General features: G+C 43.0%; 1 protein-coding gene across 1 annotated transcript in view; it reads right to left on the reverse strand.

Annotated features, from left to right (window-relative positions):
- Positions 1-8,798: 8,798 nt before the first annotated feature.
- Positions 8,799-13,018, reverse strand: part of prdm5 (PR domain containing 5) — a 46,510-nt gene continuing 42,290 nt past the window's right edge. The window contains exon 16 of the mRNA XM_008298821.1: positions 8,799-10,195. Coding sequence (XP_008297043.1) covers positions 10,031-10,195 — 165 coding nt within the window. The 3' untranslated portion in view covers positions 8,799-10,030. The remainder of the gene's footprint in view (positions 10,196-13,018) is intronic.

A 13,018-nucleotide genomic window follows, 5' to 3' on the forward strand; every position in this document is an offset into this window, starting at 1 on the left:
CTCATGTCATTTAGAGGTGCCAGTCAGCAGATGTTGCTATCTTTTCCCTACTGTCCTACTCCTTATGCTAGCTAAGCTAACAGGCTACTAGCTGTAGCTTTGTATCTACCAGTCAGATATAAGAATGCAATCAATCTTCTCAAGCAACGTTTTTCAAGAAAGCCATCAAATACAAGTCAAAACATTTCTTAGAACAGTCTAATGCCACAATTTATGGAAGCACAGCAAGTTAAAGTCATCCTTTGTCCCTCAGCTGAGCTCATGAGACTACATTGAGAGAACAAATCTTGTTTAAACGGTCCGTGTCTGAAGTCCGACCAGGGGGAAGGTCCATTACCTTTCCCACAGAGACTGCTGTGTTTGGTGGTCCACTGCCTCTGAGGCCTCCAAGTTCAAGCCTGCACCTGTGGCTGGTCGCGTCCAGAGGCGGAGAAAGGAAAACAAATACAGTAAATAACTGCCCCTCTGCTTAATGGAGCTGAAGAGTGGCCTCGCTCATTTGCTACAAACAGAAGGTTGGAAACGACCAAGAGCACAATGACTCCCAGACAGTGGTTCACAGCGTGAGCGGACCTCCACTCCTGGTGTGCATGAGTAACCTTGTGATAGTATCAGCTTAAGGTTTGTGGTGAGGAGAAAAAAAAAGGGAAGCTGTGAAAGAATTGGCTGTAAAGGTTTGGTGCAGAGGTTAAATATACGGGCGTCCCACATTTGCCAGGAGAAACAAGCGGAAAGTCCTGCACAAACATCTTTGTGTGCTACTGAGGCACAAAGGCTGAGGGCTGGAGCATCAAAGGCTCATTCAAGGACATGGAGGCAAACTGTCTCAGACCCAAACCGAAACCTGAGAATGTTAAAGAAGTCTTTCTTGATTCGCTATCTGGTTGTTTTCATTTGAAAGAAAGAAAAGCTTTCTGTCCAGTTTGTGAAGTTGTTGTCTTGAAAAGTCAATACTACTGTACCGCATCTGTAGACAAAAGAATGACTCTGTGTGTTATGTGCCGCCTTGACTTTCATTGTAGTGAACAGAAGCCGGATTTCACCACCTCTGACTGTTTCGCTCTGCAGACAGGATTTTATTTATAACAAGGGTGTAATTTATGAGAATCTGAAGGCCCTGACTACTCCATAACCCGGGTCAGACTCACTCATTCTTCAGCATGACAGGGCTGCGCTCCCAGAGTTATGGGATCAAGGCTGATGTCTTGCAGAGCACCGCTCGGGGGAACAGGTATCTGCACTTCCTTATTTTATCAGCTCTCCAACAAGTGAACACGAACAAGGGCCCCTATAAATCATTTGCTTCTGATGACAGCCGAGAGGCAGAAAGGCAGAACACCGTCTGATGTTGTACATGTGTGCCGTCATTTTCTTCTTCTTCAAAGAAATGCAGCATGACAGGCTGAGCTCACATCAAGCCTCTGTGCTGGTGTAGTCCACCTGCAGACTGTGGGCACTGACTTGACTTGCTGTTGTTTGTTAATTGGTTGTTGTAGTAATTAGTGGCCTCCATCCTTACACTAGCAGAAATGTCCAACTGCAGACTTCCTGTCTAGGATACTAGGTGTTTGTGAGTTGAGATAGGAAGACCCTCAGATGTGTTTCAACTCCTTTTGGGTTCCCAAACATGAGCTGACCCCCATTTTTGTGCAGTTTCACTTTTTCATGTATTTAACAAGACTTAACGTGGTAATGTAATGTGTCTGACAGGAAACAAGCTATCTGATTACACTAAGTTCTGCCTCATAGTATGTTGTTTCTGTAGGTGTGAAAGAGATGTGATGCTACATCCAGCCAAGCATTTTGGTTAAATTTCATACCTCTGCTATGATGATAAAGGCAAAAATGTCTAAAAACTAAGCTTGAAAATGAAACAGAAAAACGCAAACTTCTCTTGTGCATGTATTTACAATACTGGAAAAGAACATCCACCGATCAGCTTCAACATTAAAACCATCCATTATCTATACACTGCTTAATCCTCATTTGGGTCGCAGGGGGGCTGGAGTCTATCCCAGCTGACTAAGGGTGAAGGCAGGGGACACCTGGACAGGTCACCAGTCTATCACAGGGCTACACTTAGAGACAGACAACCAAGCACACTCACATTCACACCTACAGACAATTTAGAATCACCAATTAACCTCAACATGTTTTTGGACTGTGTTGGAGGAAGCTGGAGAACCCGGAGAGAACCCACACTGCACGGGGAGAACATGCAAACTCCACGCAGAAAGATCCCAGTGTACTCACCGGGACACAAACTGGCGACCTTCTTGCTGCGAGGCAACAGTGCTATCCACCGATCCACCACTGAGAGATAAAGTAAATAGCACTGATTTAATTAAATAGCACTTGTAAAGGAGCGGAAAGTTGATGTGTTGGAAGCATGAAAGATGGGCAGTGTAAGAATCTGAGCCACTTTGACAAGTTAAGATGAGTAGATGACAGAGCATCTCCAAAACAGCAGGTCTTGTGGTTTGTTTCCAGCGTGCAGCGGTTAGTACCGTCCAAATGTGGTCTGCTGAAGGACAAGCAGGTAATTGACAACAGGGTCATGGGTGTCCAAGGTTCATTGAGGTGTGTTGGGAGGGAAGGTGGCTGATCGCACACAAGAGCGACTGGAGCACAACTGCTAAAAGACCTTAATGGTGGCTGTGATTGAAAGGTGTTTCACAGCTTGATGTGCACAGAGAAGAACAGTCGTCATGTTGACGCCCGTCCACTGCTGCAGTGAAGCAATGGAAGAAGGTTTATTATGTTGACAGCTGGGCTCAGTGTTTAACTGGGAAACATGAACTTCTGGAAGATAACTAACAGTTGCAAGGCCCAAAATTACAAGTACCAGAGGATCTGCTGGTAACATTTTGGGGCCTGATACCAACAGGGCATCTTCAGAGGTCATGAAGAGTCTGGTTTTTATTGTGAAAATGATTTTTATTGTGAGATTGAAAAAGTTCTGTTGATTCCAGTCAGATGAAGCAACACAGATAATTTGTGTCACGTTAAAGATTTTGAGTTCAAGTCACTTCCAGTAAACTAAAACTCATGTTTAAACCTATATCTAGCTGTGGATTGGAGCATTTAAGTAATACTTGTATATACTGAAACTTCCATTCACTCCTTGTGTGATTTCTTGGATTTTTATTCCATCTCTCAGCGTTTCTCCTCACGTCTGGTGGGAACTGACTCTCCTCCATCTGATCGCTGACCGGGGAACCCCACATGTGAGGTCCGCTTATTAGGACCCATTTCAACCCCCATCAGAAGCTATTATCAACCGCCATATGAGGCAATAACAAACTGCCATATGAGCTCTTTTTTAAAATTACATTTCATAACAGCGTCTGCATACATGCACGCACATATCGCACGTGTTTATACGACCTGCCGAGGCAGCTTTTGTTGACGGAGAGCTGCGGCTGAACGGGTGTGGGAGTGAACTGGCCCTTCTTTTATTCCAGAGACCTTGGTTGTCTTTCCACGCTACTGTTTCTGTTGAAGGGAGGAAGAGAGAGAGCGAACAAATGCACGCCGCTTATTCAGTGTGTGAGAGGGGGAGACAGACACGGTCACAGTCAACAAGACAAGAACAACAGATTCATTACATTTGTTTGACCAATAACTTCCTGCAGAAGATAGATGTGTTTTGGCTCCAGCAGCTGTTCACTCTGACAACAGTCGCTCCCCTCGCATGATTTTCCTCTATAGCGAGGGAATTATCATTCAGTGCATGCATGTATGTGTGTGTGTGCGTGTGCATGTGTGTGTGTGTGTGGTCTGGGTGGCTAATTCACAGGACCCAGACAGAAGCCCCCCGATCCCACCTCACACTTTTCTGAAGGGCTGCAGACACTGGAGGCCTTTTCTCCGTGAAGTTAGCGTCCTTGTGCGCGCATGTTTGACTGTGTGCGCATGTGTGTGTGTGTGTGTGTGTTTCACTGTTCAATGGACCGAAACCTAAATCAGCACATGAAAGGTGTGTATCTCAGTGTTGCTTCTCCTGCTGCTCTGAAGGGAAACAGACCCTCACTGAGGTATACGGTTTCTCCGAGCTCACACACAGGACTCCATTTCAAACATGGTGCAAAATTCAAAACAGAAATGTGGCATAAGAGGGGGGGACAATAAGGCCAATGTTATGTCACTAGTTAAATTTAATCCCACAGATTGCTCACTGCTGTTCCTCATATATCAATTTTGCATGATTTTAAAAAAGACGTATTAAAATGCGCTTTCTTTTTTCTTCTTTCTTCTAGCTCATTGATGGTTCATATTAACTTCAAAAGGTTTTAAGAAGAGTTTGCTAATTAAATTTCGCTGTTTGAGTCTATTCAGGGTAAGTCCTCCTTTCTATGTGTGTGTCCTTGCTGTCATTAGCCCCTGTTCTGCAGCCCAGCAGGACTTATTTGTGTTGAGCTATGTGTTTAACACAGGTCTCCCAAAACGCCAAAAGATTATAGGGGCTGAGACAATAACAGCACAGGGGAGGGGGGGAGGATGAGCAACAGTCTGACCAAAGAGAAAAGAGAAGAATTATGGCTCATCTCTCGTCACGTTTGCGCAAATGTTTTGGCTAGACCGCTTGAGTCTTCTCTGTCATCGCTAATCACCTAACAATAAATCCCTGAGCAGCTCTCGGTAGGGAAGGAGAGAACCAGAAAGACGAGTCGGACTGCAGGAGGAGGCCGTTTTTCACGCAGCATTTTCAAATATTCACAGACAAATGAAAAGAATGGCTTGAATTTGGTTCCTGGCAGCTCATCATACACATTTTCTCCCTCGTGGGTTAACGATGAACCTCGCGAAAGGTCGATGTCTTATTGGATTTTCTGTTTTCTTGCGTGTTTTCTGCCAAGTTGAATTTCTGCTTCGGCAGCTGAACTTGAGCACAGCGTCGGAATATGTGAGATTACACATATTGGTATCTGCTGCGCTGCTACTGTACGATGTGCGGCCGCGAAACAGACACGAGACACCCATCAGCGAAGTGAAGACAGCGCTGTGGTCCTAATGAGGCCGAGGAGTGACGGCACACAGCAACAATGTGCTGACAGAACTGACCAACGCTGAAGCTCCAGAGGTGGACCAGCGCACTGACTGATGTCTTTAACTGTCAGAATGAGCTCCATAACATCCTACAAGCACCTTTCATCTCCCGCGTTTCCTCACAGTTACAAAAAGTCAGCATTCTTGTTTATTGGAATTAGCAGCTCCACTTGGCGTGTAGACCGAGCCATTCTTGTGGGGTTTAACCTTCCAAAGAGGACAAAACTGGGAAAAAGGAGACAATTCTCCATCATTCCTCTGCAGTGTTTCCTGGCCAGCGTTTTCCCTCGGTGTATTGTCGAGTTCTCGTCTTTCTCATGAGCCCGTGTCCAAAGGCACCATTGTGCTGCAGCGCTTCAACAAATGTGGTTCCATTTCCTGCAGGCTGTTTAAACATAAACAACCGCGGCATTCTGTTTCCCCAGCAGTTATTCTGATTTTTTTTTAAAGGGGGGGAAACGATTTAATGCAAAATGACAGGATAAGTTTGAGTCATGATAATATTATTCAAATCAGTATAGAGGGATTTGCTCGGCCACTTGAGGGCAGCAGAAACCAGCTGTCATAACAAAAAACTGACATATCAACTTATTCCCTTCGCCGCCGTTGACTGTTTATGCGTTTTGCAGACATGCAGCAACATGAACATGAATTCTGAGTTTCCGGCCACCTTTTGAACATCAGTCAAATATTACGTCAGGTATCAGCTCCGGTCTGCAACAACATTCAAGGGACATATTTGTCTCCTTAGCATTTAAATGTTTCACCGTGTTTGTGACAGTAGTGGAAGAAGTCTTCAGGTCCTTTACTTAAGTAGAGGCGTTAATACAGCGAAGCAAAATGCTCGACTACAGGTTCTGCATGAAAAATCCTACTCAAGTAAAAATACACAAGTATTGGCAGCAAAATGTAGCGAAGCAGAAATGACTGGTTTGGTCTCTGTAACTGATATGTTATTACATCTGCAATCATTAGATAATGAATAGTGAATCATCAGTGTATCAGAAGCATGTAGTCGCTGCAGGTGGAACTAATTTGAACTATTTTATGTACAATTTTATATACACGGACAGTAGATAAATCTGAGTGCTCATCACATGATTAATGGGGCAGAAATGAATAAAAATTAACATCTGTTACACAAATCTGTTTTCAGTTTTCTTCTAATCTTTAATTTGCCCTGAGATATTGGATCATTGGAGCATTTTTTATTTTTTTTAAATTGAACTACGTGAAAGGGGAAAAATTACTGCTTTTTGTAAAAAGCCAAAAAAAGTTTGGATCTGTGTTGTATTTTAAAAACTTGTTTATTATCCATTGTGTAAAATCATAATTTTAAAACAACTTTTAACTAAAGCTGTTGATTTAATGTAGTGGAGTAAAAAGTAGAATATTTCCATTTAAAATGAAGTGAAGTGGAAGCGAAAAATAGCATAAAATTCAAGAAAATTACAGAGAACAAGTACCTCAAAGATCTATTTGAGTAGAGTACTTGACTAAACGTGCTTAGTTACTTTCCACCTGTGGTTCATCAGTTAATTGGTAATTATGTCTGTCATTAGTGTGGTGCCGGAGAGGTAATATACATTAGATTTGAAAGAGCAGTTTTCCACTGAGAGCAGCGGAGTGAATCAAAACAGTAAAGTTGTAGACAGCAAATTCAAAACTATTAGTTTATAGACACTAAAATGCGCCATACTGCAGAACTAGGTGGTAGTTCTGTGTTTGTCACTGCGACAAACTCTTTCACACAGTCATTCGATCCGCTGTTAATATAAAAATATTTATTACAGCAAATTTAAAATTGAAGTACTTAAATAGTGACTTGCATGACTAAAAATAATGGTCAAGTTTTGAGTTGTCTCATGCAGCGAGCGTGGTGGGGTGGGGAGTTGCTGTGCACTTTTTCATGATAGTTTCTCTCCCCATTTCCTCCTAATGAAATAATCCCTGTCTACATGGCCTGATGCACCACTTTTTTTTTCTTTTTTTTTTAGCCTCAAGTGCAGTCTGAAGATTAAATTAAGAACATCTTGTAAATCACCAAGCAGGACAGGAATACTGTGAGTATAGTGTGTGTGTGTGTGTGTGTGTGTGTGTGTGTGTGTGTTTTTCGACTGAAGCCCTGTGGCCTTTCTTGTGTCAGGCGTTTGACCTTTTGCTGGTTTTCAGTGTCAAGGCTTTTAGGTACCCAGGAGCCACAGTCTGTTTCCATGGAAATGTGGCTTTAAGGGAATGTCCATCACTGCTGAGAGGGTGACCCAGAATACCCAAACACGCCCTGCCCAGTTGTATTAAAATTCCTGCGCATGGCACTCTACGCTGGGCACACATTCCACTTCAGGCTGGCTAGCGGAGGGGAGGCGCTACCTGTTGCTACGAGACACCGGCCAAACACAGGGGTCAGACAAGCGTGTCCGTGTCATTCCTAACGTGACGGCGGTTTGCCATAAACCCGGGCCGGCGTGCTAATGATACTCCTGCGCAGTGGGCGGGGCTGGCGTTCGGCTCTGTGGACGCTGGTCGGAGCCCAGTCTGGCCCACACTCACAAACGGGGAGGCAACACAGGAAACTGGGGCTTCCAGTAAAAACATGTAATTAGAAACACATTGACTGGGAGCTTTGGCATGATACACCCATCAGGAAGGGAGAGACACATGCAGGCAGGGATGCACACACAAAAAAAATAAAGCGATTGAAGTGGAGGACAAGATCACTGGGTCACTGGGAAAGTCCCACGAGAAAACCGAAAGTTGCGAGACTGAGATGGAAAAAGCGGAGACATGGATGGTGACAAGCTTTAGAGAGCGGAGCGATAATCAAAAGCAGGGAAATCTCAACACACAGTCCGACCTGTCAGCCACTCCAGTTTGATATGTGGCAGACGATAATATTCCACTGTAGCAAATCTCTCCTACTACTACTGTTTACAAGTCGCAATATAAATGCCACTGTATTTGAGAGTGCGTCAGTATGGCCTGGAGGCCTCAACCACTAAAGAGCAGGCGGCGGGTAGCACGAGCTCAGTGGGCAGCGTGGGCCTCAGCCAGGCCGGGTTATTCAGGCCGCGCCCTGCACAGCCATGCGGTGAACCGAACTCCAGAGAGGGCAGGTTAACGTGATCAGAGAGCGAATCCTGACAGGAGCCCCGGGGGCACACGACACAGTTTTTGATTTCTACGCCGTGAGCAACGGAGCCGAAACGTAATCTAACATGAACACCAGTAATTAGTTAATTGTTGAACAAACAGCGCACGCTCAAAGACGCGAAGACAGACATACTGTAATAGTTATGTGTTTTAAGGAAGCCAAAACCGCACACGGCAAGATTTATTGAGTTTGAACGGCAGCCCGTATGATGAGAATAACTCGCAGCTCTCCCCACTTCAGTCCGCCGCTCGTGAGATTCTCACAGAGTTAAATCCTGAGATACCGGAGAGGCTGTGCAACGGACCGACGTGAGAAAGAGTCCCCCGCATCCACAGAGAGAAACCATCAGAGGCGCTCTTTAGTGTGTGGCTTTACAGATCAGGCGAGTGGTGACTGTGGCCTCAGCAAGAAAAAAAAAAAAAAAAAAAAAAAAAAAGCCTTAATTAGCCTTCGCTCCCTGCAGACTGCCAACCTAAGAATAGGGGTTAGATTAACAACGAGAACTGAACGCTTTTAATCAACTCTTAAAGCCTTCCCCCCCACCCCCCTCGTGTCAACAGTTCACAAACACATAATTAGACAGAGTGGAGGAAATGGATGTTTGGTAGGTGATGAGGTTTTATACATTTCAAAATACAAAAGTGTGAAGTGACAATTCACATCCACCAGATGCAGAGTAAACAGCTGGAAAATGGGTATAATTGAAAAAGGGGGCAGTGAATGAGGAGGCAAATGGAAGTGGATGGAAAACAGGACAGAACTGCGCTTCTATTCAAACTCTGTGTTGAACTATGATTAATAAGGAACAAAGTACTCACATACTGTAAGGCGCAACAGCCTCGGGGCTTTCATATGAAAACATAACGAATCATTACAAAAGTCAATAGAAACAGTACTTTTTGTCACCGGTTTGGGACACATTCGTCCGCAAATTTGTGGCACAGAAACAGTAACATGATTTAAGACCCACTGGTTTTCATACAACAGGTCGTGGGAAAGGAATAGCTGAGTCAGTTCATCTTGAGCTAATGATGGAGATATCCAACAAATCCTACTTAAAAACAGAACGACAACATGTAAAACTTTTAAGTCTATTTAAAACAGACTAAGACAAAAGACAGCATGTTTATACTGTGTGGCGATCATGTAAACTTATATTTGCGAGCTGTTTCAGATTTTGTGGCAGGCTTCGTTATTGTTTTCAGAACTCCATCTTCTGTTCAGCAACACTGTAATACATGTGTAGTAGAACAGAACAATTCCTCTAAACATGATTCGACTCCCAAAAGAACAGGTGTAATACGTAACAGACTGGTGTAAACATGTACAAAGTGTGCAGGTACATCTACAAAAAGTGCACTGAAAGGTCTTTGGTCGCAGGTTTTCTTCAACACTTGGCAACTGGCCACAAATGTACAGTAAGGTACTCAGACCACAGTGGAGGAGGTCTGGCTGTTTGTGACAGTCTGTACAGTAACACTGGTTAGACGTCTGAGAGACTGGAAGTAAATGTCGGACATCTCTGTGAGCAGACACAGCGGCTCCGGAGGCAGATCAAACATATCTGGGATTGTGTTTGTTCAAATATCCAGAACATTATAAGAACAGTATGACCAAAACAACAAAAAAATACAAATGTACAGTCTATGTTTCAATTTTAATATACTTGCCTTAATGTTTTCCATATTCTACATGCATGTATTGTTAATAGCAGTATTTCTGCTATCTATCCATCTGCGTATACAGTATGGATGTAGACTGGCAGCACGAAGCACTGACTTTATCTGAGGGATCAGATCTCATTTTCAGCCAGTGCTTCCATAATTGGCTCTAGCTCTCGGTTTCCCCGTGGACATTCTCCATATGCACTTTGAGGTAGTCGTTCCTGGTGAACTTCTTATGGCACAGCTGGCACTCTGCCATGGGCCGGTTGGGGTTGTGCGTCAGCTTGTGTCTGCTGAGCATCTTCTTCAAGCTGAATGACAAGTCGCACACCTACGAAACACAACAAAGTTTTCATAGTTATATTTATAGCAAATAAACACACTTTCTCTTATTTCATCTTGCATCTTGTTTGCTACATTTTTCTGCTCACTGTAGAGTTTAGGCTTATCCCATGCACAGCTAAAGATGCAGACTTGGAGACAGAAATCCCCCTTTTTTCCCACTAGTAGCGGGAGGGAACGCACACAACTTAACATCCATCTTAAATGAGCCATTTTACACTGTACAAATGACTCCACGGCCCTCTATCAATCAGGATAATCCGCCATTGGCTGCAGTTTAACATGCAGCTCCGAGAATCACAGCATGCGTCCTCCTCGCTCCATCTGCGAAGAACTTCAGCGCGATGAATTACATTCAGAAAATCCCACAGACAGCTTACATCTGTGGCAGAAGAGCAGGAGCTATGAATGAAAGCAGCGGAACGATCATACGATACCACATCAATAGTGCTTCAGGTGGACACTTGCATTGATGTGCTATCATGTTGTTGTTGTATATGGCTCCAACCATCTACAAATCAGATCTGGTGTCAGCAAAATATTTTCAATTTCACAAAGTGAAACAGTGACAGGAGCTGATGAGAGAGGGGCCTCCGTGTCTCATCGTAACCCAGATGTTACTGGATGCTTCGACAACATTTTAATGCTGTTATGACAGACGCTGCGTCCACAGGCCCTCCAGCTCGTCTGGAAAATGTTCCTGGAACCGTGCGACCCTTTTGTCTAACTCGAAATCCACCCTGAAATAAAATCCACATGTTATTTCTATTATCTCTAATAGTTTAGCGTCGAATTATTTAGACGAAAACGTCTCTTCCAAAGCTGGGAAAAACAATCCAGATGAATGTTGGATGTCGCTGGAAGACGCTTTCCAGTGATGCTTCACTGACGATGAATGAGATGCTGATTCTGTTGACTAAAAGGACGGCTATAGACGATATAGGCGCTTTTACTGGTTTAGAACTCAAGACGACACCGAGGATTGGTGCTTACTGGGGTGTTAAAGCTCAAATGACACTTGAGAATCCAGAGTCTGATGTTTTTAGATTTTTATCCAGGATTAAGAGATATTTGGGTTGCAGGGTTACGAGCTACGAGCATTGACCGTGACTGAACTGTCCAGAATAAAGGTTTTTAAAGTCTGACACTGTGGATCCCCCCCTCATCAAAATTAGGACGACTGTGCCTCAACCAGTTTACCTCTCCGAACCTTAAATCCACCAGCAGGTTTAAAATGGATGTCAACCGCCAAAATTCTACCATTTATCAGAGTCAGAAACTGGGAAAACAGAAAAACTATGAGTATTCTGATGGTCCTTGAATGACTCATCTGTGATGTGTCGCTGCTTTGGAAAAATTAACTAAATCTAAGCTTAAAAATCAGGATATGTCATCAAAACCACATTATTCCACAAGTACGCCAAAAATTAAACAGTTTCAACCAGATTCTTTAAAAACAAAAATTCTGTTCTCCTTGTCACAACCGTGACAGAACTAGTGACTCAGCTGTTGCCAACACCCACATGACAAAACTTTTGAGTCTTTTTGGCTGAACTGGGCTAAATGCTTGGAGCAGATAGGAGACAAGTATGGAAACAAAAAAAAAAAATGTACACAGTAAAATATGTATGATACCTGGAGCCACCATTTTTCCCCCCAGTATTAGTTTCTAGCATTTTTCCATTACTGCAAAATAAACAGTTAAAGAAATTCAACCATCATTTTTTTTTAAACTGTTGTACTGCACAGAAAACATTTTTGAGTTCTCTCTACTTGCAGCAATGTCTATGTTGTGCCCGGTGCAGGACTTTATATTACAGTGATAAATGAGCTCACAGTGAGTAGAAATGTGTCAAAAACAAAACAAGGCCCAAACAGTACTTGAGAAACAGAGTGTTAAGAAGTATGAGCTTAGAGCATCGTCTTTGTTTGAGATGTCCAGAACAACAATTTTCAAATTCTGAAACTGTGTGAACCCGCTTACTGAAATCACGGCAATAGCACCTTCTTAAAAAGTTTTAAATTAAGAGAAAATTTAGTTTTTTTTGAATGTCTGCAGGTTTTTAACACAGGACAAGAGTGCTTTTATTTTGTAATTGTGAAATAATTTAAATTAGTTTTAGATCCAGTGAGTTATCTGTAGACTACAACTTGGACTCTTATATACTTTCTTGTTACATTTTTCAAACTGGTGCCAACAAAAGTATGCTGAATTAGCTATGAGCAGCTCCCATCTGCAATGCACCCGTAGATAACCAAACAACTATCGTTGAAATGCTTTGATACTAAGGCAAACTTAAAAACGTGACAATTCTCAGGCGGGTTCTGCAACCACAAGGTGCATCTTTGTTTCTATGATTACAAAGTGGATTTATGTACCTTTATTCATGATGGACATTTGAGGTTATGACGTCCTTGGAAAGTGTAAGTCACACTGAATCTAAAAATATGCATATCATGTCTGTGTGTTCAGATTTGAATGTTGTGACTCAGAGAAGAAGTAGCTTACATTCACGACTGCATCTCTCCCTTCACCCCCGTGTCCCACCCCGCTGTCCCCCGTTCAACTCCTTTATGCTCCCCTGGAGAGTTTGAAAATCTCTGCTCTACAATAATCCAAAAGACATCATGTTAATTCTGTTTGAAAGGTGTCTCACATCCTAGAATGCTTTGCAGTGGCTTGTAGCGACTGATCCTTGCGCTTTATATTCATCCGTCACATCAAAAAGTTTTGTGAGTTAGACAGAATTTCATAAGATTTCAATTTTCCCAAGAAACAGTTGTGGCTTTCTAAATAAAAAACAGAAAATAT

Source organism: Stegastes partitus, unplaced genomic scaffold, assembly GCF_000690725.1.
Source record: "Stegastes partitus isolate 25-593 unplaced genomic scaffold, Stegastes_partitus-1.0.2 Scaffold30, whole genome shotgun sequence".
Taxonomy (NCBI): domain Eukaryota; kingdom Metazoa; phylum Chordata; class Actinopteri; family Pomacentridae; genus Stegastes; species Stegastes partitus.